This window comes from Megalobrama amblycephala, linkage group LG14 (genome assembly GCF_018812025.1).
Source record: "Megalobrama amblycephala isolate DHTTF-2021 linkage group LG14, ASM1881202v1, whole genome shotgun sequence".
Classification (NCBI taxonomy): Eukaryota; Metazoa; Chordata; class Actinopteri; order Cypriniformes; family Xenocyprididae; genus Megalobrama; species Megalobrama amblycephala.
In genome coordinates this window covers 36,719,334-36,743,694 of record NC_063057.1, presented here as the reverse complement: position 1 = coordinate 36,743,694, position 24,361 = coordinate 36,719,334, and the positions used below count along the sequence as shown (strand labels likewise).

The following is a 24,361-nucleotide window of genomic DNA, read 5'->3' as shown; positions in this document are numbered from 1 at the left end:
GTCTTTAATGCTACCACTGTGAGGTGCACTCTATTTTAACATCTGCAGTGACTAAATAGGATCCTTGTTGCCTCATTCAAAGTCATTTCTCTCTTGCTTTGCTTTGCGCAGAGTGGTCAAATTAGGCAGATGGCTTTTTTGCTTCTGACACCTTTCATACATTTCCATTCCACCCTCACATTTTTTGGCTATCTGCACATGCAAGTTACCAGACATCACACGCTAGGAGCAGCCAGTGTGCAGGTGGTCATCAGTGTTCTTAATTAATCTCTGTCACATTTTATGTAAATGTGGCCACAACACTCCTTACAGTTGCCTCTGATTTCTATGTATTTCTATGTGGCTGAAGGATAGAGCTTGGCTCTTCTAAAGGCAAATGTGCAAGAGCTTTTCACTTCTTGCCAAATGTTACGATTTATCACATGCGTCCAAATGCCAGGCTTCAAAATTGTGTGTCCTTTTTTTGTGTTTTAGAGAACTTTAACTCTTTCAGGCATGAATTCAACCCATTTCTGAAGTGGAACTTCAAGATCAGACTAAAAATCAGTGTCATTCACTACTGCCACTTGTTTCATGACCACTTTCATATGTAAATTCTACAGCAGTCCATGTGTTGTGTCTATTTAATTTTAACAAAGTGTATAGAGCCTTTGAGGTGATCTTGTTTTCTAGTTGATCACTAAGCTTTGTCCAGATGCTCTGATAAGGAATGCCTGTCGACTGCTGGTTTCTTGGGCATCTAGCATAAGCAAAACATAATTACCCACTTAAATAATTCTGACTCAAAAAATGTCATGTATAGTATAAAAAAGCATGGTTTGACTTTAGCTTTGTGAAATTGTTACATAAGACACTTACACAAAACAAAATCAGCAGACGGACTGAATAAAAATGTGCTTCTGGAACAGCAGCGGTATAGCTTTTCCATGGTTACGGCTATACACAAAGCAGCGCTTGCAGCGGACTGCCTGCACCAGCACTTTGTCTGGATTACAACCCGTGAAGCTTTGATGTGGCAATGGCTACATTTGTGATCATTCAAGGCTGATTTCTACACCGTTGTGCACCTCCGGAGAAAACCGTTACTCATTTTAGCTTTTCTACAGATGTGGCAGAACATTTTGCCACCTTTCCTCCTCAGCCACAAGAACTCCTGCTCCCACTGAACACGGCTTTCTCTCCTGACCTACGTACTGCCACTTGGTTGACTTGCCTGTAACAGTGTGTAACTGTTTCAACTTTATTAACTATTCAGCAGTTTGAAGTAACTTCTCACACTCAGGTGCCGTGACATTTTTTCAAACTGTATGCAGTGACAAAGAAAAAACAATACAAGATAACTGCCAATTATTATGCACAATCATCATCAACTGGACAGGAGTGGAAATTACAGTTACAAATTACAATAGATTGCCCTCTACGTAACCTGTCAAAATCTATTTGTCAGGGTCTGATGTATCCACCTAAACTTGGAAACATTTCTGGAACAACTGTTAGATTTGAATGTTTTGAACAATATAACATGTAAATGAAAACATTACAAACATTATAAACATGATGATTAATATTTTCCACCCTGCTCATGCCAGTCATTGTAACAGTCATGTTTAAGCCGAATACACAGAATTGCACACATAACTGGTGTCTTCTGATGGCAAATCTCGCACTTTCGCCATCCAGCAGTAGCCTGGTAATACCAGACTCTGCTACTTCACTTTGCTTCGTAGACAGAGTCTGGAATGGCATAATAGAGAAGTGTTTTCTCTCTCGCTAGGGGACGCTTGTCTGAAGTTTAAAATCATTGGTTACCCGTAAGCCAATCAGATACGTTTAGTTATGACGTATGTTATCCGCCTGTACAGCCGCATCGAAGCACAGACATCATGCATCTAATTCAAATCTATGATTGAACTTCCACTGTAAACCTGTTGTAAACACATGATGATGTGAGCGAAATACCGGAGTGAACATGGCTGTAAACGACTTTTGCAGATTATGCGAAGTTAATGCATCCCGAAGTTTGCATCCCGTGTCTCGTTTCCCATTTCCGCGGTCGTTTCGGTTTTCGATTTCTCTAACCTACAATGTAAAACTCGGCGCTTAGCATCTACGTCACGGCTCTCAGCCCGCCCTCTGTTCGTTGATTGGCCCGGCTGTTTCCAGACCGGTGGCAAACACAAAGCTATGACGCTGTATCAGACTGAGTACAGAAGCGAAATGAAATTGAGCGAAAGTAGGAAGTCTGACGTAGTCAGGCTAATCCAGCAGTGCTGTCGTCTGTAATGTGCTTCGGGTTGTGGCGACCAACATTTGAAGCCTGATGAGCAATTGTGCTTGATTCCAAGCCTGTAAGTTCCAGAACAAGTGTTTCCCTAATGCTTTCTGGGTCAGGTTTTTTTTCCTTACTTGCTCTAGCCATATGCTGATGCAAAATGAAGGCATTAGCAACAGCAATATTCACAAAGTGGTAAAAGAAGGATCTGTACCACTTCTGTGTCTTTTGGAGCACTTTGTAGTATCCAATGAGGGCATCGGACAGGTCCACTCCCCTATGAACCTGTTGTAGTCCAGCACAGCACCTTTGCAATGTGTCACCTCCATATGCTTTGTAGAAAGTAGAGCACATCAGCACTTTCCGGGTGTCTTTCCATTCCGAAAAAAACAGCCCATCCTCTCTGTGCCATTGCATGGACCTTCATGGAGCATTCCACGGTAGTATGTTGGTGGTTTTGGGAAACCAATCCTATTTGGACAAATGGTGCCACATGCCCAAATCATCTTAGAAAGGAGATCTCTGAAAAGCATGGGACTGGTGTAAAAGTTGTCGACGTACAATATGAACCAGTGACCAATATCTTTTCATCTCATAGCTCAGCCCATTCTGAGATGGCATGGACTTGACTTCATAAAAGAACTTGCGGGTGTAGCCACTCATGGAGTCTGCCAAGACAAAAAGCTTTTAGCCCCATTTAGTGTGTTTGTTCTTCATGTACTGCTTGAGTCCAGACCTCGGCTTGGATGCCACCATCCTCTCATCTATTGAAGATGTTTTGATTCGGAACAGTCATCCCTAATGTTGTGATAGAGAGGCTTGATTGTGCCCAAGCAGTCATTTTCATTTTCTTCATCATCCTGAGGATCGCCAAGATGAAGAGTGTTTGTGATGGACAAAAACTTCCTACAGGACATGATCTAACCAGGAAGGGCAACACTGTAGATTCAGGACCTCCTTTAATAGTCAGTCACAGCAGAGACCAGAGATTTGTCTGACTTCTGTGACGTGAGACAGCTAGCAGATGGTTGGTTTAGCCTGATAGTTTGCTAAGTATCTCATCACTCCAACAAACAGGAAGGGGGCCTGAGCAAATTACAGTGTCTGACATCATACTTGCAAGTTCACACACCTCTTTAATATTAATTTTAGTGATCTCTGACTGGCAAAGTCCTACATATTTGGTGCTGACGTGAATAATATGACATCTCGCAGTCACCCAGTTGCCCTGCTGCAGGGGCTCTACAGTTGGAACCAAATAATGTAAGGGGTTTGCTAAGATAGTCACATCCAAAACAGCATCTAGAGTTTGTATGCGTGTCTCTAATTCTGAAATCTTTTCTGTCATCCTGACTATTTCCCTGCATTTATGACATGGAAAACACTCATCGCTGACAGACAAGACTATGCTAAACCTATGACACGCAGTGCAAGTGACAATAACGAGAGAATGACATGAACTCACCGTGTTTGTTGACTGATTTCGGCTTACCACAGTTGTTTGGTGGACTCATAGAAAAGGACGGTAGGCACGGATGACAAGTTAACAGGCTAGTGAAATGCAAATGCGTTGTGCTAATAATAGCAGTTTAGATTAAAAGCTAGTGACGTCTGAGCCAAAGTGAAAACAGTTCAGACAGGCCAACTTAATTTTAATGTTCAATGACAAAATGTATTATAACATGTATTAATACATAAAACATTAATACATAGACTCCCCCCACATTATTTATGTGTATGTGCTTGTGTTTTGTATGAACGTAGCCATATACATATATACTCTTCCCCCACACATATTATTTAATCCCCCTCATGTGGTTTTATAAGTGTAAAGGGAACATTTATTGAACTAGCTAATTTTAAAACTGCAGAGTTTTCTGTGGAGCAGATGTGAATTGTGTTTGTGTTCACTCATTATTGGGTGATTTGAATACATAGGCAGCAACTCACACAAATTACCCTTGACGTTGAAGACGACGTAGTTTTGATTTTCATTGAAAATCTGTTTAAAAAAAAAAATAATAAAAAAATATATATAATATATATATATATATATATATATATATATATATATTTTTTTTTTTTTGGTATTGAATGAATTAAATGTATACTTTATAAGTTTTATTGCTTCTTTTACTTATACTGATTCTTTAGATAACCTTTTTAGACTCATTTTTAGACTCAAATTAACTTTATATGTCCAGATTTCTAATGTTGGTAAAAACATACTGACTCTATATTTCAATTCGAACACGTGTATGATCTCATACTCTTTATTATCATGTTTGTTTTTAATTCCATTTGTCAATATAATTTTTTTTCTTAATACAGGGAATATCCTGTTAAAATAGAGAGTACATTTCTATGCACTTTTGTGTTATTAGACAGCAGCGTGTGAAATGGACTTTTATTTTGGTGTGGAGACATGACATCATAAGGCTGCGACGCACTCTTGCATCTTTTGCGATTCGGCTGAATAAAGGTATGATTAACAGTTCAGTGTTTATGGTTTTTACAAGCAGTGTGAAATTAGTTTATTTACTATTGAATGCAACATTCTAATGCTTTATTTAACTTCAATGAAGGATATTTTGTGTGAGTAATGCGCATCCACACATGAGAAACAGTAAACCTGCGTCTCATTTCGCTCCCTTTATCGTGAATCAGTTTATCATAAACACTAATTCGGTCACTGGCTAATAGTGATTGAGATACTGAGCTTGTCGAAACTCCGAGTCAAATGAATAAAATACTCCACAAACAAGAATCGATTGGATCACGTGCTGCTCAAACAGTGTAAATGAACAACAAACAAAAACACGTGTAATGACATCTTATACAAACCAACTGCTAATATTTTCATTAAAGTGTAATCTGTTAATTGTTATTTATAAATGAAAATATTTATCATAAATGTTTAAATATGAAATGTCTGTGTTGTTTGTACTTTTATTTGCAGCATTTTTGTCTAATCAAACTGTTTAAGGCTATTAACTCTCACTTTGACTCTCTCACCAGTGCACTGAACTAAGTTACTGAACTAGAGCTGATTGAGACACAGCCAGAGGGTTATTTTTCCTTCTGTTAATTGTTCTCATCTTAAACAGGACAAATGCACAGAAAAACTCCTGGTGAAGTGACACACTATTATAAAGATGGCATTTATTAAAGAGGAGATTGAAGACATGAAGATTGAAGAAACATTCAGTGTGAAACAAGAAGAAACTGAGGAACAAACAGGTTGGTTTCATTCTTAAATGTCCAACTCTACAGAAATGGAGAATAATACAGAAGTAGACTAAACAAAACAATTATTTTGTGTAACATTATACCTAATATCTACTTCTGAATAGAGAACAATGGGAAAGCAACAATTTATATTCAGACTCAAAAGTGCTCTACTAACATTTTAATATACCTGAACATAAATGGCAATAAATATATATAAAATGAAGCAATAATTAAGTCAAACTTGAGTGGATCTTATTGAGCCTTCAGAGCTGCCGATAAACCATCATATCCACCTTTTGATTTGAAATTTCACATCCTTTGCAAAAGCAACACAAAATCAGAGTTTAATATGTTGTAAGTAGAACAGAGAGAAATGAAACGCTTATTACTAGATCAGAATTTTCTATCCTCAGTGATTGTACACACTGTAAGTACAGTAACAATGGTGTTGATTTTACTATATCATCGGACTCACGGTAGGATTGATGAAACATTGGAAGAACTAGTTATTCAACCAGTTATTCAGTTCTACAGATGGTGGTACTGAAGGGGTTGGGTCTTATTGATTCCTTCATAAACTACATTAATAAGTGCAGTTCTTAATAATATTGCATGTTTATTTCTTGAAAATCCAGATTTGACAGTAAAGCACTGAGTTGGAGATTCAGAAATAATTAAGTTTTAACAACAATATAATTTTTAAATATTCTACTCTTATAAAATGTACCATTGTCCTTCTATAGTATCATGCTGAACTGACAGACAGCTTCAGTGATTATATTTACATATTGATGCAAAAACTTGGGAAAATGAGATCCAGGCTGTGATGACGTTGATGAAAAATTATTTATTCATTACAATTAAATTTAGCCTCACACGCAAACTTTAATCAATAATGAAAATACTTAATAAAACCAAAAGGTAAAATAACCATCATAAAGGAGTAGTCAGTAGTTAATAATTAATTTAGAATATTGTAAAATCCAGAGAATTGTATCTAATAGATGAAAATCAAAAATAATTAAAACATTAAGACATTTGCAGATAAGAGAGAAGAAGCAGAAGCCCAGGAGAGCAAAGGAGAGAAAAAGCTCTATTATCAACAATTCAGTCCATATTATACTATAAGCATACAGGGAAATTCCCAACCCACTCAAACTGATGATTTTGTTAAAATGAAAAAGGTTAATTTCACCCATTACGTCGTCCACTGGTCCAGTGTCAAAAATAGTTGTTTTAACCCTTAGGGAATTTTGCAAATGTTAAAAACATCACTTCTGCAGTACTTGGCAGGCGTCCAGTGTCTGACCACAAACGTGTCAGCGTGACCTGTCACACCAGAACACTTGAAGAACAATTGAACATAACAATCATACTCTTATGGTTATTCTTATTTTATATTTAAGAGTACAATAACAAGTAAATACTTGAAAATATATAAGAATTAATATATATAAAGTATGAGTACATAAATATAGGAAATCAAAAGTGAAACTGATAAATCATAAGCCATAAACGATTAACATAAATATTAATAAAAATGCATGAATATGAATATTGACCATTACGGATCCACCAATATAAATTTGAAAAGCAAAGTATGTGAAAAAATATAGATTGGGGGTGGAAATGGCCAATAAGTGCTCCTCTGCTGCCATCTATTGGTTATAGTGGTAATTTCATATCTTTTTTTATTTTAAATAAAAGCATTTGTTTGCCAGGTGTTAGTTTTTCTACATCTTGAAACTTAGTTTTACAAATGGGAACAATCTTCAATTATTGAACAATTAATGCTTTTCGGTCATGACATTAAAAATATCATTTAAATTGGATAATATTTAGAGATTTAACCTCTTAACCTGCGCCCCTATTTTTGAGAATTTTCTGAAAATAACATACCCAAATTCAAATGTCTGTAGCTCTTAAACCCTATGGTCTATATTCATAAAAATGGTCTTATTTTAAACTAGACACTTGAAATTGTGTTACCCAAGAGTCACAATAACTCAAAGTAGTATAGGAACAGAGTAAATCAAGGTAAAATATACATGAAAGTGACTAACGTTTTCTTTGAATGAGACTTTGATGTTAAGGGCCTGAAAATACCATAAATATAAAACTGAATGTCTGATCATGTTTTGATTCAAATTTGAGGATGATACTCCCAAAAATGTAGTTTCTGTAAGCTTTTATTCAAGAAAAGTCCTTTCCAAAAAGGCCATTTGGAGGCTCCAAATGGACACCGGGTAACCAACTGGCATAAAAAGTAAACGCTACATACTACATATATGTATATCAATTCAAAACTGCTCTGCCCATTAAACCACACAAGAAAAACATATTTCAGCACAACATTTTAACATTTTAACAAAATAATATTTATTTTGAACAATTATAATAGCGAAAACAGTGAAGGGAAAAAACAACCGTCTCACTGTATGTATAGACATTCCAAAAGTGATCATTTTACAACTAATGAACACAAAAGATGATTTTTTTTTTTTTTTTACATTTATTTTAAACAGGTTTTCATTCAAATAAATTATAATAAACTGCTAATTATGAGTATACAATTACTGAAAAACTAAAGCAACTCTATGGTATTTACAAAGTGTATGAAGACATGTTGATCAAGGCAGTCACTAAAGATTTGTTCTCTAACCAACTGGAAACCAAAGTCACTGAAAGACAGAAGAGAGAAAGTGTGTAAGCAAAAAAAAAAACAAACAAACAAACAACAAAAACTAATTTGCAACAAAATCTATGCATCTATGTGAGAGTACTTACCTAGTACTGCCTGAAGCCAGCCTGTCACATTTGCTCCAACTGTGCCAACTCAGAAGACACCCACTGCAAATAAGAAGGGAAGAGAGAAAAGGTGTGCAAGTAGAACAAAGAAAATTTCAAAGAGAAGTATATTCTGTTTCAACTGTAGAATTTGTTTTTACTGTGATAACAGTTCACTATCCTAGTGAATTCACTTACTATATCAGGATGAAAAACAAATTGCAACAATGTTTATGCATGTGTGTGAGAGTACTTACCTTGAACTGCCTGACACCAGTCTGTCACATTTGTCCAACTGCGCCGACTCAGAAGACACCCACTGCAAAAGAGGCAGAGAGAGAGAGAGAGAGAGCAAACAAGCAGAACAAAACCAAGCAGAACAAACACAAATTCCAAATGGAATAAATCTAACTGAAGGGTTTTAAGCCTAGGAAATATGTGTGATATGATGGAACACAATAATTCACTAAAACAGGAAGAAACAGGATGAAAACTTATTGGTCATGTAAGTGTGAATGCATCCCTAACCGTTATTCTCTCACACCAGCGATGGCTTCTCTGCCTCTTTCCCTCCTCGGAACTGCAAATCCACCTAAACTTGGAAACATTTCTGGAACAACTATTAGAATTGAATGCTTTGAACATGTAAATTATAAACATGATTAATATTTTCCACCCTGCTTATGCCAGTCATTGTAGCAGTCCCATTGAGGCTGAAAGCACAGTGGCACATCACATGTTGCACAGATGACTGGTCTCTTCTTGTGGCAGAGCCTGCTGTCTTCTGTAATGTGCTTCGGGTTGTGAGGAGCAACATTTGGAGCCTGAGGAGCAGCTGTTCTTGAGTCCAAGCCTGCAAGTTCCAGAACAAGCGTTTCCCTGAATGCTTTCTGGGTCAGGGGTTTTTCCTTCCTTGCTCTGGCCAGATACTGATGCAAAATGTAGGCATTGACAACAGCAATATCCACAAAGTGGTAAAAGAAGGTTCGGTACCACTTCCGTGTCTTGTGGAGCACATTGTAGTACCCAATGAGGGCATCGGACAGGTCCCCGCATGAACCTGTTGTAGTCCAGCACAGCACCAGGAATAGGCACATGCACTTGAGACCACTGCCCATCATTGTCCTTCACCCTCCTTTGCACTGTGTTGCCTTCATATGCTTTGTGGAATGTGGAGGACATCAGCACTTCCCGGGTATCTTTCCATTCCACAAACAGCAGCTCACCCTCTCTGAGCCATCGCACGGACCCTCGTGGAGCATTCCGCGGTAGTCTGTTGGTGACTGACTTTGGGAAACCAATCCTGTTCGGACGAATGGTGCCACATGCCCAAATCTTCTTACCGAGGAGGTCTCTGAAAAGCTTGGGACTGGTGTAAAAGTTGTCGACGTACAGCTTGTAACCAGTGCCCAACATCTTTTCATCTACAAGTGCCATGACAGACTCGTAACTCAGCCCATTCTGAGATGTCATGGACTTGCCTTCGTACACAAAGAACTCATAGGTGTAGCCACACAAGGAGTCTGCCAAGACAAACAGCTTGTAGCCCCATTTAGTGGGTTTGTTCTTCATGTATTGCTTGAGTCCAGACCTTGCCTTGGATGCCACCATCCTCTCATCTATGGAAATATTCTGATTTGGATGAAAAAATGACCTGCAGGCATCCCTAATGTTGTCATAGAGAGACTTGATCTTCCCCAAGCGGTCATAGTTGCCTTCTTCTTTTCATTTTCTTCGTCTTCCTGAGGATTGCTAAGATGAAGAGAGTTTGAGATGGTTATAAACTTCCTACAAGACATGATCTCTGCAGGAAGGGGAACGGTGTAGATTCGGGACCTCCTCCAATAATCAGTCAAGGCAGAGACCTTCACGAGACCCATGTACACCAAAAGCGCCAGGTAAGACTTCAAATCTTCCACGGAGATGTTATTCCATGGCTTCTGTCCTTCCTGCTGATTTTTGGCCCCATAGGCATTTGTGTGCTGAACGATGGTCTGCATAACAGACATTGAAAAGAACAGCTGAAACAACTGCAGTGCGGTGTACGATGCAGTTGTCACCAACTGTGGCCCAGGTATACGCGCAGGCCTAAACACAGGCTGTGGAGGTCCAATATCCTCATCATCTACATTGTGCCATCTTTCCTGTGGGGTGCTAAGGACACAGCAGGCACTGACTGGCTCCCTCTCCCTCTCCCTTTACCTCTACCTCTACCTTTACCTCCACCTCTTGTAGCCAAAGTAGATTCAGATGGAGATGAAGATGCCGATGATGACTGCCGTGGTCTCTTACGTCGCTCAGGATTGGACTCCGGATTCCATTCCTCATCTGTGTCTGTTGAAGGCCTATTTTACAGCACAGGAAAAAAAAAACACAAAAAAGCAAAATAGGATTTCAGTTTGAGTCAAATACAGACATACAACCATTATCAGCATCAATATTCCTTCATATTACAATAATAAATGCATGTTTGCCAAATACCTTATGCTTATAATTCTAATAATTATAAATGCTTTGTAAGAATTATACATTTTTCTCCACATATCTTCACCTGACTTCTTGTAACCCTTTCCTTCCATTATTGTTATATTCATTCATACATGTACACACACACACATGTGTGTGTGTGTATGTGTATATATATATATATATATATATATATATATATATATATATATATATATATATATATATATATATATATATATATATATAAAAAACCCTATCACCTACTCATGTTGCCTCGTGTCTTGCTAGTCACCTCCACTGTCATTTTATGCTAACATGATAATGAGCTAACATGAAATAAAACTGCAAATACATGATAAACATATATACAAATTCAAGACAATGTGTTGAAACTTACCGATCTAAAACGGGATAGAGTCCATGATCAAACATCTCTTGGAACGAATCGACGCTCGACACCGTGCTGTCCCTGTCTGAGAAGCATCTCTCCGCGTCTTTCTGCTGCTCCTCGTCACTACTCCTCATTACTCCTCCAAAACACTCTCAACTCACGAAAACTTTTCTGTAGTCTACGAGCCATGATGCAGAAACTCAGACAAAATTTACTTTGGAGAAAAGCCGTTCGTTGATAACAAATGTGTAGCGAAGCAAGGCTAATCGGTGCGTTCCGTGCGTAAAATGGCAAGAGCGCACGAGTGAATGGGATGATTGCGCACATGTATTTGACACCCCTGTTTGCAAACTGTCAATCACTGCAATCGTGTTTTAGTTGGTCAATACCCCCATCCATCAAAACATTGCAGAATATGCATTGGCTGGCTTTATCCAGTCAAAAACCTAGGTACGGTGATTGACAGGTTGCTCAACCTGTAACGCGCTTCCTGGATATTTTGGTCGATCACAAAGTCTGTGATTGAAGGAGAGAGACGAGGGATGGCCCATTTTATCCGTAAGAGTCTAAACTACGGGGAGAGATGGCTTTTGAACGTTGGAATACGGGTTAGAATCAACATTTCATAAAACATTAACACGATCGATTACTCTAACTCGAAATGCTCATGCAAACAAAGGAGGATTTTTAAATTTTTTCCATATTTTTTCGTTGTTTTGGATAAAAAACGGATGCATTTTGAAGAGTGGACCCTTACACTGACATGTATGCTGTATTTTCTTGGATTCGTCCGATCTGATCTGAACGAGAGGAGATGAAAGATGAGTACCGCTAATATTATGCTAATGTTTAAATGTCCGGTCCTTTATTATTTAATTTAACCCTTTCCTCTCTGGGGTATTTATTGCAAAAACAAGTTCAGAACATGAATCTTGAGTGTTTTAGCTTTCAAATGATGCATAGATTGTGATAGTTGATTGAATATTTTCTATAAAACAAAAGTTAATAAAAGTACACAACTGCAAAAAAACGTGATCCGGTGCGGGTTAAGAGGTTAAAGTGCTTGAATTTCACTCTCAAAAGGTTGTACGAACCCTGAAAATTAATAATGTAAAACATTCGACTATTTATGCCACAATACCATGGTTACAGTTAGCTTTGCTACATTAAATCCATGGTGAATGTTGGTGATTTGTGAACTGAAAAGTCTTTTTTAACTTGTTCATTCATGGCACAAAGTTTCTCATGGTTTTCTCTAGTGGTGTAACAGTTCAAAGGTATGTGTGTTGGAGCAGGGTTGGAACTAAACTCTGCAGGGCTGTGGCCCTCCAATAATTGAGTTTGACACCCCGGTTTTATTTCAACACAGTTGTTCTTTTCATCAGTGTTTCAGCAACGATTAGCAGTGTGATCTCTGTGGAGCATTTGCTTATGAAGCCAGACAAGTTGTCAGGTAGGCCATTCTGTGAGAGAAAAGCAGAGAACCGATTGAACACAAATCTTATATTAAAGGAAGCTTTAATGCGTTGGGAAATTTGTCAGTAGGGCAGGATGTGTTGATGATGTGAGCGAGCCGGTAGCAGTGTTAGGGCGATCTGCTCCAGGTTCATGTTCACGGTGTGCATGTGTGTGCACTTGGATGGGTGAAATTGTTTCTGACTTTCTACAATGCATTGTGATGAAAACCAAATCCCGCCTCCTATTTCCTTGATCAACTAACCACATTACACGGGTGCTAAAACCTGGGAGGAAGGAGGGGACATGCTATCTGAGAACCCTCACTGCTGAGGGGGATTGCGGTGCTGAGGAAGCCGAGGATGTGGTGCTGGAGCAATGGCAAAACAGGTGGGACCGAGAGCCCGATGCTATGCTCCTGGGTTGAGGTGGGGGGCTGCCATCCGAGAGGGAGCGGAGGAGTTGCCGCCATTCACCATGCGCCCGGAGCCTGCTGTCGTCTGCTATGATGGGGAGATGACCGAAGTGATCAGGTGGGGATGTAGGGAAGTAGATTGCAGAGATAACTAGGAGCCAAGCCATGCAATGATTTGAAAGTGAGCACAAGTATTTTATACTTGATACGATAGGCCACTGGAAGCCAGTGAAGATCAAATAGAATAGAGGTGATATGGGCAGAATTCTTGGTGTGGGTAAGTATTCTTGCAGCAGAGTTTTGAACATATTGCAGTCTGGTGATGGAGCTAGCCTTACTTCAGGGGGTCAGTCGGAGATCTAAAATTCTGCATTGAAATGTAAAACTGTCCTATCAAAGAGATAGGAGGAAAGCCAAGAAAGAGCAACAACGGAAATACACACATCTTAGAGGAATGAAATAAGTAAATCACGACAGTGTCGAAGGTGGAACTAAGATCGAGTAACAGAAGTATTGAGAGAGAGTCAGAGTCATCAGTGAGTAGTAGGTCATTCACTACCTTGACACAAGGGCAGTTTCGATACTATGGAATGGGCAAAAACAAGATTGAAAGGGATCAAAGAGAAAAGACTGAAGCTGAGAGGCAGCAGTTCCCTTTTGAAAGGGAACTTCTACTCTGCGCTAGGGGAACGTCCTCCGTGACCCGTGCTCGAAATGCCAAAAATCACCACACTCCAATCCTATTGGCCGGCAACAGCCTATCACGTCAAATGGCGCGAACCGTGACGTATAAAGGGAGCGCCTGGGGAAACAGCCGACATCCTTTTGTCTTTTCGCGACTGCTTTTGCTCGTGCCTTTTTCACTCTGCCAAAAGAAAATATGTCTGCTAAATCGTTCAGGAAGTGTGCTGATCCTTGTCCCAGGTTTTCTGACACCGGAGGACACACACAACTTGTGCGTTTTCTGTCTGGGCGAGGAGCACGCACGGTCAGTACTCGAGGTTGCTGCCTGTGCTAACTGTGAGCGTTTTTCTATGACAACGCTCCGTTCTCGTTTGGCCCTCTTCTTGAGGGGAGAAGTGCCACCACCGCTGCCTGGTGGTTCCGGCCCCGCTCGTGCTGAGGCTCAGCGGCGATTGAATTCATGGGGCTCGCAGGTGGAACTCGCTGAAGAATTTGAGAGGGGTGTCTGTCTTTCTCAAGCTGAAGCGACTGACGAGGACGCGCTTCTGGCGGATGACGACGATGTTTTATCTTTAACATCCTCGGACCCAGGAGCGAGTGCTCTCTTGGTCCAAAGTCCCGGAGAGCAGAAGATGGCCGAGGTGGGAGAAGCGGGCGAGCCCGCGGCTCCCGCTTGGCCTCCCTGCGCGGCGTTTTTCGGAGTTGCTGGAGGTTATGGAACACGCCTCGAGCAGACTGCAGCTGCCCTGGGAGCGTGTGAGGAGGGAACCCGCTCGCAGCAGGTTAGACGATCGGTTTCTCTCTACCCATGACCCGGCAACTCCGGCGAGGGCCCTGCCATCCAAAGCGTTAAAGGTGACGTCACGTTTGAATGGCAGGGCTTGCGCCGCTGCAGGTCAGGCTGGTGCGGCGTTGCACACTATGATGGTGCTTCTGGCGTACCAGGCTGATCTGCTTTCGGATCTTGATCAGGGAGGCGAAGACGCGCTAGATTTTGCATCCCGGTCAGATCCAGCTCTGGGCCCAGACAGCCGGGAGATCCCGGGCCGTCTCGAGCCGAGGCTCAGAGGGAAAGTGTCGCCGCTCGTGCGCCTTCTCCTCCTCGGAGTAAGTCGCAGAGACAGCGAGACGCTAGAAGGAAGAAGCAAGACCTGAGGGAGGTGATCGAGGAGCGGCGCCAGCAGCGCCGGTAATCGATCCCCTCTCTCGCGAGGGCTTTTTCTCGCCCTCGCTCTTCCTTCGCCTCCCGGTAGCGTTTGTGACATCTATATGCTGCGGGCTTTACAGTCGGGCTGATGTTGCGGGCCTATGATGAATATATTCCTGACAGCCTGCTGTCTGGCTTGATAGTGAAAGTGCTTTTGGGCTTATGGGACTTTGGATTTTCCCCTCCGTGTGACGAATCGGGGAGGAATCTGCATTCTACGAGCCGCAGGAGGTAAGCCAGGTCCATTTTTCATTCTCAATATAGACCGTGCTTTTCCTGTATAGCTTCCCGTGCATATAGTTGTCATCTGTTCATGTTTTTAAGGGGTTATTTGGGCAAATAACTGTATGTTAGGCTGACTGTTTCAGGCAGGCCCTTTTGTTGTTTAGCGTTGGTTTAGTTTTTCGGCTGATATTGTGTACAGTTATGTGTTGGCCGGTTTTTCGGCCACCTAATGCTGTCGCTCGCGCTGCTTTCTCCGCGTGTTTGGGAATTTGTAGCCCGAGTGTAGCTTGGTCTACATACAGTCCTTAGCTAGCGGCTAGGCTAGAACTAGGTTAGGTGTGTGTTTGTTTACATCCCCCTGTTATAACTATCCTCCTGCGGTTGTATAGTTCCTAGTTCTGGCCTCCTTCTGAGGAAGTTGCTGGCCGTTTTTTCCCCATATTTCCCCTTCATATGTTTATGCAGGAGTGTTATGTGAGCGTGCTTGTGCTGCCACAGGTTACACCTGTTTTTTATGATAGCAGGCTTTATCCGGCCTCTATATATGAATACGGTGTTGTTGTACTCCCCAGTTAGGGTTTGTGTTTCACTGAGTGCATCACCTGTTGGATCGCACACTCAGGATGAGTGTAGGGAATTTTGTTTACCCGACCTCTCCCGGTCGTTTGCACCACAGCATCTGGGGTTCATTGCTGTTTGATTGTTGGCTATTTGTTTTTAGCATCTCTGTATGCAGCTTGTTTGGATACAGCGCTGTTGGTCTATGATGCTGGTTACGCTCACGCTGTTTAGCATGATTTACATTGCCTGCTGGAATGTGTATGCCTAGGCTCAGGTTGTGTAGCTAGTTCCCTTAAATTTGTCATTTTAGGTTATACTGGCCCTTCCTTGTAGCTAGGGCCCCGTCATGACCACGGGCCGGTGCCACATGGTTCTTTAAGCAGCAGGCCTCTCCAGGCTTCTCTTATAGCTTCCTGTTGGCCCAGCTACACTGGTCGTGTACGGGCATCATTCCATGATTGAATAAATGCACTAGCTATCGCCGTGCGCTTTTAAGGTTACAGGCCGCTTTCTGGCCTTCCCTTGCTAGCATGTCGGAGTTTAGCTTGATACTCCTCTCGCTGAGAGTAAAAGATGTTTTTACTGAGTATTTTGTGCGTTTATCCCCTTTAGCTCTAGTCGAGCTAAAATATTTTCCCTGTCTAATTAACGGGTTCTATTTTTGCTCCTAGAACTTTAGTAGCCGCTGGTTGATGTCGCGTGTGACGGGTAGGCCGTAAAGGCCTCCTGTGGAGCGTGCTGACCTTCGACAGCAAAAGGGATGGTTTTGCCGGCTGGCCGGGTCTCGGGTTGACTATGACCTCCTGTGTAGTCAGTCTGTTCAGCCTGGACCCTGATAACACTGCCACGAGCTGATGCCACATGCCTGCTGGGATTATAGGCCCACAGGGCCTTTCCTTAGCGCATGATGGCGTATGTTGTACTCCTCTTGCTTAAAGAGTAGAAAGGTACTTCGCAGAGTGCACTGCTCGTTGGTTTGTGTTGGACGTGGGCACTTGCAGCTGTTATGTCTTGGTGTTTGCCCCACCTTGATATGCAATAGGGTGTGGCCCTACAGGCCATCCTGGGCTACCGCCGTCTGCATTCAGTTCTCTGGTGAACTCTGGTTATGTTGCAGGCCCTTTTTCCCGGCCTCCATGACTATGTGCCCGCTTTACGGTCTGTCTGTTAGGTTGAGCTTTGTACTTCCCCTTGGGGTTAACTGCGTAATTGTGCTTAGCTCCCTAAGCTGGTTTGGTTGTAGACTTCTATGAAGTCTCCCGTTAGACCAGCCCCCAGGCTGGTTTGTGCTCCCCTGGGTCAGGGGTCTTTAGCGCACAGCCTCCTCAGCACCTTGTTAACGGCTGAGTAGATCCTTGGATGAGTGGTTGTACTCCGCTCTCCAGGATGCCCATCTCTGTGTGTGGGTTTGAGTTGCTTACTGCCTTTCACAGTCGCTCTTTCCTGCTCTCCTCTTTGGAGTTTGCGCTTGGAGATTCTGTATATCAGACAAGGTTGGCTAGGCCAGATTTAGCTTCGCTGGATCTGGCTAGGCCTCCTTGGTGGCAGCGGGATGGTTTTTCCCCCCGAGTGACTGGCTGAGGTTCCTTTGGTTCCTTGGCCACATTCCCTTAAAGGGACCACCCCCTCTCGGGGTGTTGGTTCCAGATGCTCGAGCAGCCTTGGTAGGCTTTTTTTGGAAGGCCTCTTTTAGGCTCAGCTTGGGCTGTTGGCCGTAGGGAATGCTGTTACTGACAGACTTGGAGTTCTGCCCCCGGTTTTTCCCTGGAACTGCCGGATATGTGTCCAGACATTTGGACTGGCATTCTCCTCTAGCATGGCGGCGTGGGTATATCGTTCCCCTAGCGCAGTCAGCGCAGAGTAGAAGTTCCCTTTCGAAAGGGAACGTCTCAGGTTACGTATGTAACCATGGTTCCCTGAGAACAGGGAACGAGACTCTGCGCTTTCATGCCATGCTGCGGGATGCCTGCTACAGTCGCTCAAAGACAAGAAGATGTCGGCTGTTTCCCCAGGCACTCCCTTTATACGTCACGGTTCGCGCCGTTTGACGTGATAGGCTGTCGCCGCAGAGTCTCGTTCCCTGTTCTCAGGGAACCATGGTTACATACGTAACCTGAGACGTTTTTTTCCCAGTCATTTAGCAATAAATGTATTTGAAATTGGACAATAATTAGATGGAACTGAGGAGTCAAGGTTGGGTTTCTTTAGAACTGGGGTAACTGTGGCAGAGGGATTGAAGCAGTGGTAAGACATGTATTAATGAAATGAAAAATATATGCAGAAATGACAATGGCATAATTTCAGGAGAGAAGTGGGGGCAGGGTCAAGTCAACTAGGATAAAGAGTTGGATTTCAAGGAGAGATTAGGCAAGAAGCTAAACTCACAGGACCATGGCATGTCTCTTATCCAGTATATGATTCAAGTAGGAACAGCAAAATTAATCTGAAACTAGAGCATCATGAGATGGAGGTTTGGTGATCTTGTGTGTTGTTAAATAATGCTTTTGGCTTGTTGCTTGATTTGTTAATCATAGCAGTGACAAAACCAGAAGGAGCAGAGTTCAGAGCAGATTTGTAATTTTTGAGGTGTTCAAGAAAAGCTAAATAATGAACAGTGAGGCTTGCTTTCCTGAAAGCAAGACATCTACCGGTAGCCTTTAAGATGCATAGCTCAGGAGTGTACTGTTGGAAATCTCAGAAGCATAGACCAGGAGACTTTGGGATCTCTTGAAGCAGAAGTTACTCTTTATTGAGAAACACGCTGTGCGTCGCTGTGGTCATCCAAAATCTAACTAAGGCAGTGACTTGGTAGTTCATATACATTCAAGGGGGAGGGATACATAGAGTAGAGGTGTGGACAATCTAAACAAAAGATGCAAATGCAGTACAGGAATCAGATCATTGCCTACATTTTCCAGCCATGATCTAATCAGCATAACTGTGTCATTCAAATGCATAGGGGCTAATCCAATCAGTCTGGCAGTATCACCTATACCTTTACATTATCATAGAGACAAAAGCACAGCTGTATCTTGAGCTGGTCATGCCACATGGTCAGGATGTAGGATCCGCAGATTTTAAACAGATTCTTAAATTTGTAATTCCACAGTACCAAGGGGAAGTGTAGGTGAAAGGGACTGATCTGATCCTAAAAGGAGCATGCTCATGCAAGATATCAAAGGTAATGGAGTGGTATTTAGAGAGTGGTATTTAATGGAGATGCAAAGATGCATGGAAGAGCATCAGGCTTGGAGCATCGGATACTCATATCATGGACGACTGATTATTCCTAGACTCCGGCAGAATTCATACATCAGAAAATCAAGATGCAGGTGGCAGTTCAAGGCCCTTAGTTTAGCCAGAGAATATCCAAATTCCATAACATATAATAGATAAGGCAAAAAAGACAAACTGAAAAACTGTTGATTGAGGCATGTTTGTATTGTTGGAGCAATGCCAATCCCTAGCGAAATCCACGTTAGCCAACCCCATACATCACATCACCAAAAATAGCAGGCTAAGAAGGAGACAACACATCCAGATAGCAAGCAGTTAACAAACCACACAACTGATAGAGCGGTAACTCACCCATTTGATGAGCCGAAAGTGGTGGAAGACACAACAGGGTAGAGAGCTCGCAGCAGCCTGATGGCAAAACTTGCAGGCAGCAAAACTTGCTGTCAACAATCAAGTCCAAAGCACCAACAGTTAGATTGGAGTAATCCAATAAGCACAGTAATCAAAATGGTGATTAAAGAAATCCAAATGAAGCAGTAATCTTTTCAGTGCAGCAAAACATACATACAAACAAACAATCCAGGTACAAAGCGGCAGTCAGTCGCACACAGTGTTCTCGACCCTGAAATGAACAGTTTGACTGACTGCAATGCAAGAATGGATGTCTGTTAACCCTCTGGAGTCTGAGGCTGATTTGGGGCCTGGAGAAGTTTTGACATGCCCTGACATTTGTGCTTTTTTCAGTTGTTCATAAACATATAAATGACAAAAGTGTCATTACACTGTATTCAGCACAAACTAGGCTACAATAATATATGAGGAACATGTATGTACATGTATGTGTTTTTGAAGGAATAATGTTTATGCGTGGTTACTGAAAAAACAAAAAACTTAAGTCACTGAAATAAGGCCAAAAAAAGTATAGTAAATCTGTGTTTACAATACTTTAGGGTATTGGAGGTTGTAAACTAGAGTTTTTGCTTCAAAATTATGTAAAAATTATGCTGCCTAGTCCTTCATATAAAACAATATATTGATTTAGTTTTTGTAAGACACTTTTTGCCAAGAAACACAGTATGCGTGGAGGCGTGAATCACCACTGAATAATGGGCCATTCTCACCTGAGAAGACAAAAGAATTGGATAGTAATGAGCTGAAATGACTTGCATATTAATGAGGCATTTCAGTCAGGTAGGCTGTGAAAAAAAACCTTCTGTGATGTCTCAAGCTCATCATGATATATGAAACATACAGAAAAATATTATTACAATATAAAGTAATGGTTTTATATTATACTTTAAAATATAATGTATTTCTGTGATGCAAAGAGTCTGAATATAGGCTTTTAGTTTAAAAGCATGCACATTTGGAGAAATATTGGACTCTCATATGCTTATGTCAATTTTCTATACAGAGGAGTTATATTTATTTAATATTCATTGTCATTACTATGAGCGCTGGTGTTTTCAATTCATCCTTGAAGTCGGAGGGCACTCTCTGTGCATTTTTAGTCCACAAATTCATCTAAAAGAAGAAGAGGCTATTCCATGAATGGAGTTTCCAATTCATACTGCAGCCGGAGGGCGCTAAAGAAAAAAAATTCATCTTTAGAAGAAAAGAAAACAGGAACTAACTGCATGTCTTCTAGAGCTCCCTAACCATGACTTTTACATCCAGATAAACACTTTTCAAGACAATAAATACACGATTGAGACGATGAATGCATGTATTGCCTCTGAATTTGCGTCTGAATAGCGCTGGCTCCGTGGGCGTGGCCGCATTAGCGGATAATGAGCTGAATCACGGACTTCTGACATGGCTCTCTTTTCATACAGATTACATAAACACAGAAGGTTTGTTTTCGATTTGACTTACATGATTTAAAACCTGACATCTTAACGTTTTTTTAGACATAAGTTTATTTTTTCTGTGATTAGTATTCACTAAGTTACAGTTCATTTTCTGAGAACTATCAGATTGGACTTCGTTCAGAGGGAGAGGAGAAATCACGCATCATGTTAGTTTTCTTTATTTTACAAAAAGCACAACATTGTGTTTTTACTCTGAGTGTATACAAATAAAAGAAGATATTCTATAGTTTCAATTGATATATTACTTATGTCTCTATGACAAAAAATGTCGGAGTATTTTAAGTCTGTTTTGCTGCAATGTGAAAAAAACCTGAAAAACGCGCCGGCGCGTTTTCAGACCTCAGAGTGTTAATCACACTTGAGGTGCAACAAAATAATTATAATAATATAAAGCACAGATGATGAATGAACGACAAGAAAGCACAAAAATGATTGTACAGTTCGCAAGAGTAAATACAAACAAAAATGAGTTAGTTGTTCGTTGCCAACAGCACAGCAGCCCCAGCCAATCATGACACTCAAACCCAGTGTTACTCAGGTGTAGAGCGAAATCAAAGCAGCCTCGCGTCTGTTTTCAGGCCTTCTCGCTTAGCTCTCTCCAGCACTGGAAAGCTTTTCTAATATCAATGTGTCTTAAAGCTCTTGCCCAGTCATAACCCTTCATTCCAGTGATATTCTTCTGAGCTTTTATCTATTGTATTGTCTCATCTGTCTGTCTTCAAATCTCCCTCTTTTTCTCTCAGCACAAAAGTAAAATGGATTTCCTGATCCCGGATAGCAAAATATTGGATATCCAAAACCAGATCATTCTGATCAAGATTAAACATTTTGAGCAACCGACAATGCCACTGTGTATAGGATCTAGTTGAATGTTGGTTTTGATGCTTTACATGTCTAAATGTTTTGTTGTCTATTGCTTTGTGCCATTGAACTGGTGTTAATTTGCATTTGTCTCTTTTCGCTTTAGACCTGATGGCACTGAAAGAGGAGAGTGAAGTACTGAATGAAATGGATGAGAATGATCAATATAATAGTCATCCTGATTTCAAAACTGGAGAAAAAACTTGTTCACAGATTGAAAATACTTACTCACAAAAAAGGGTTAAAAAGACAGGAAGTAAAAGTAGTTTCATCTGTCAACAGTGTGGAAAGAGTTTCAACCAACATGAAAATCTTAAAGCACACATGAGAATTCACACAGGAGAGAAGCCTCATAACTGCCAACAGTGTGGAAAGTGTTACTCTCAAAAAGTACACCTTAACAGACATATGAGAATTCACACAGGAGAGAAGCGTTGTACCTGTCAACAGTGTGGAAAGACTTTTGCTGAAAAAGCAAGCCTTAAAAGACACATGAGAATTCACACTGGAGAGAAGCCTTTCACATGCCCTCAGTGTGAAAAGAGATTCACTTGTAAAGGAAACCTTAAAGTCCACATGAGAATTCACACTGGAGAGAACCCTTATATCTGTCAACAGTGTGGAAACAGATTTAATCTAAAAGGAAGCCTTAAAAAACACATGAGAACTCACACTGGAGAGAAGCCTTACACCTGTCCTCAGTGTGAAATAAGTTTCACTCTGAGAGAAAGCCTTAATAGACACATGAGAACTCACACAGGAGAGAAACCTTACACCTGCCCTCAGTGTGGAAAGACTTTTTCTGAAAAAGTAAGCCTTAACAGACACATGAGAACTCATACAGGAGAGAAGCCTTACACCTGTCCTCAGTGTGGAAAGAGTTTCACTCAAATTGGAAACCTTAAAGTTCACATGAGCGTTCATGCTGGAGAGAAGCCTTTCACCTGCAAACAGTGTGGAAAAAGTTTCAACCGAAAAGGAAACCTTAATTGCCACATGAGAATTCACTCTGAAGAGAGCCTTTTCAGCTGCCAACAATGTGGAATAAGTTTCACTCAAAAAGGAAGCTTTAACAGACACATTAGAATCCACACTAGAGAGAAGCCTTACACCTGCCAGCAGTGTGGAATAAGTTTCACTCAAATAGGAAGCTTTAACAGACACACAAGACTTCACTCTGGAGAGAAACCCTACATGTGCACTCAGTGTGGAAAGAGTTTCAATCAAAAACGACACTTTAAAGACCACATGAGAATTCATACTGGAGAGCAACCCTACACATGTCCTCAGTGTGGAAAGAGTTTCAATCAAAAACAACACTTTAAAGACCACATAAGAATTCACACTGGAGAGAAGCCTTTTAGTTGCCAACAATGTGGAAAAAGTTTCAACCGAAAAGGAATCCTTAACAGACACATGAGAGTTCACACTGGAGAGAAGCCATTTACATGTGGTCACTGTGGGAAAAGTTTTGGGTATAAAATAGCCCTTAAGTACCACATGATTATTCACGTATGAGAGAACTGTTTTTGTAAATTATCAGTGTGGAATGAATTTCACAGACAGGAAACACCTCATGTTTGAGAGACTGTATAATGTGCTGATTATTGTTACTGTACTAATATCCCTATTAAAAGTTAGTTAGTTCACTCAAAAAATGAAAATTCTGTCATTACTCAACCTTGTGTCGTTCCACATGCGTAAGAATTTCGTTCATCTTCGGAACACCAATTAAAATCTTTTTGATGAAGTCTGAGAGGTTTCTGTCTCTCCATAGCGATCAAATGCAACTACCACTCCAAAGTCCAGAAATGTAGGAAAAATCATTCAAGTACTCCATGTGACTCCAGTGGCTTAAACTTGTGAGCGACGTGAGTGCTTTGTTTGTGCAAAAACATGAGGGTGAATAAAAGACAGAATTTTCATTTTTGGGTGAACTAACCCTTTAAAGGTGCTCTAAGTGATGTCATGCGTTTTTAGGCCAAAACATTTTTTGTCACATACAGCAAACATCTCCTCACTATCCGCTAGCTGCCTGTCCCCTGAACAAACTGTGAAAAAAACGCGGTCTCTGTAGTTGCCACAAGCTTCGAAAATGGCAATAAAAACAAACTGGTGCAGCCTGGACCACGAAACATAATAAACATGCTCCAGGCAATAACCGACAAGAATGATTTTAAATGTGCGTTCATGACTGTTTCAGGAAGCATGGAGGAGGAGGAGGAGGAGGAGGAGGGTCTAGCTAGCCTCTGTTTTGTTTGACAACACTTCGAACGTCAACAGGAAGTTACATCCACCCAGGATCACTTAGAGCACCTTTAATATCCATTGACTGCGGAAGGAGTAAAGAAGCCAGAGTCGAGAAATAGTTCCAATGGGTTGATTAGGCAAATGAAGAATGAACTAGTTAAAATTTTACATGTTAACGTAAGTATAAATTTGTATCAAATAAAATACATAAAACTATGTCAATTATGTTTGCGCAAAATAATAAACAATAACAGAAACAGGCTTTTAATTCACTGTTGTTTGGCTCGATGAGATCTGTGTTCTCATGCATTCATATATGGTTGTTCTGTGTTCTCAACAGTTTCATGCATGCACTATATTGCCAAATGTTTTGGGATGCCTTCCTATACATGCACATGAACTTCAATGACATCCCATTCTTAATCCTTTGCAGTTATAACAGCCT

General features: G+C 41.0%; 1 protein-coding gene and 1 long non-coding RNA gene across 2 annotated transcripts; one reads left to right on the top strand and one right to left on the bottom strand.

The window, feature by feature from the left end:
- Nucleotides 1-4,723: 4,723 nt before the first annotated feature.
- Nucleotides 4,724-23,617, top strand: LOC125244991 (gastrula zinc finger protein XlCGF57.1-like). Its single transcript, XM_048155402.1, has 2 exons — nt 4,724-5,512; nt 21,773-23,617. Exons 1-2 carry the CDS (start codon nt 5,428-5,430, stop codon nt 23,182-23,184), a joined length of 1,497 nt encoding a protein of 498 aa, XP_048011359.1. The 5' UTR covers nt 4,724-5,427; the 3' UTR covers nt 23,185-23,617.
- On the bottom strand, nt 8,056-8,689 carry LOC125245036. Its single transcript, XR_007179427.1, has 3 exons — nt 8,548-8,689; nt 8,291-8,353; nt 8,056-8,184 (listed from the first exon to the last, which is right to left on the bottom strand). It is a non-coding gene; the product is annotated as an uncharacterized LOC125245036 (long non-coding RNA).
- Nucleotides 23,618-24,361: the final 744 nt, after the last annotated feature.

Bases quoted from the DNA above. Each gene is read 5' to 3' on its own strand.
- LOC125244991 (XM_048155402.1), top strand. From the start codon at position 5,428: ATGGCATTTATTAAAGAGGAGATTGAAGACATGAAGATTGAAGAAACA. The intron at 5,513-21,772 runs GTTGGTTTCATT...TTTTCGCTTTAG, and splicing joins AGAAACTGAGGAACAAACAG to ACCTGATGGCACTGAAAGAG.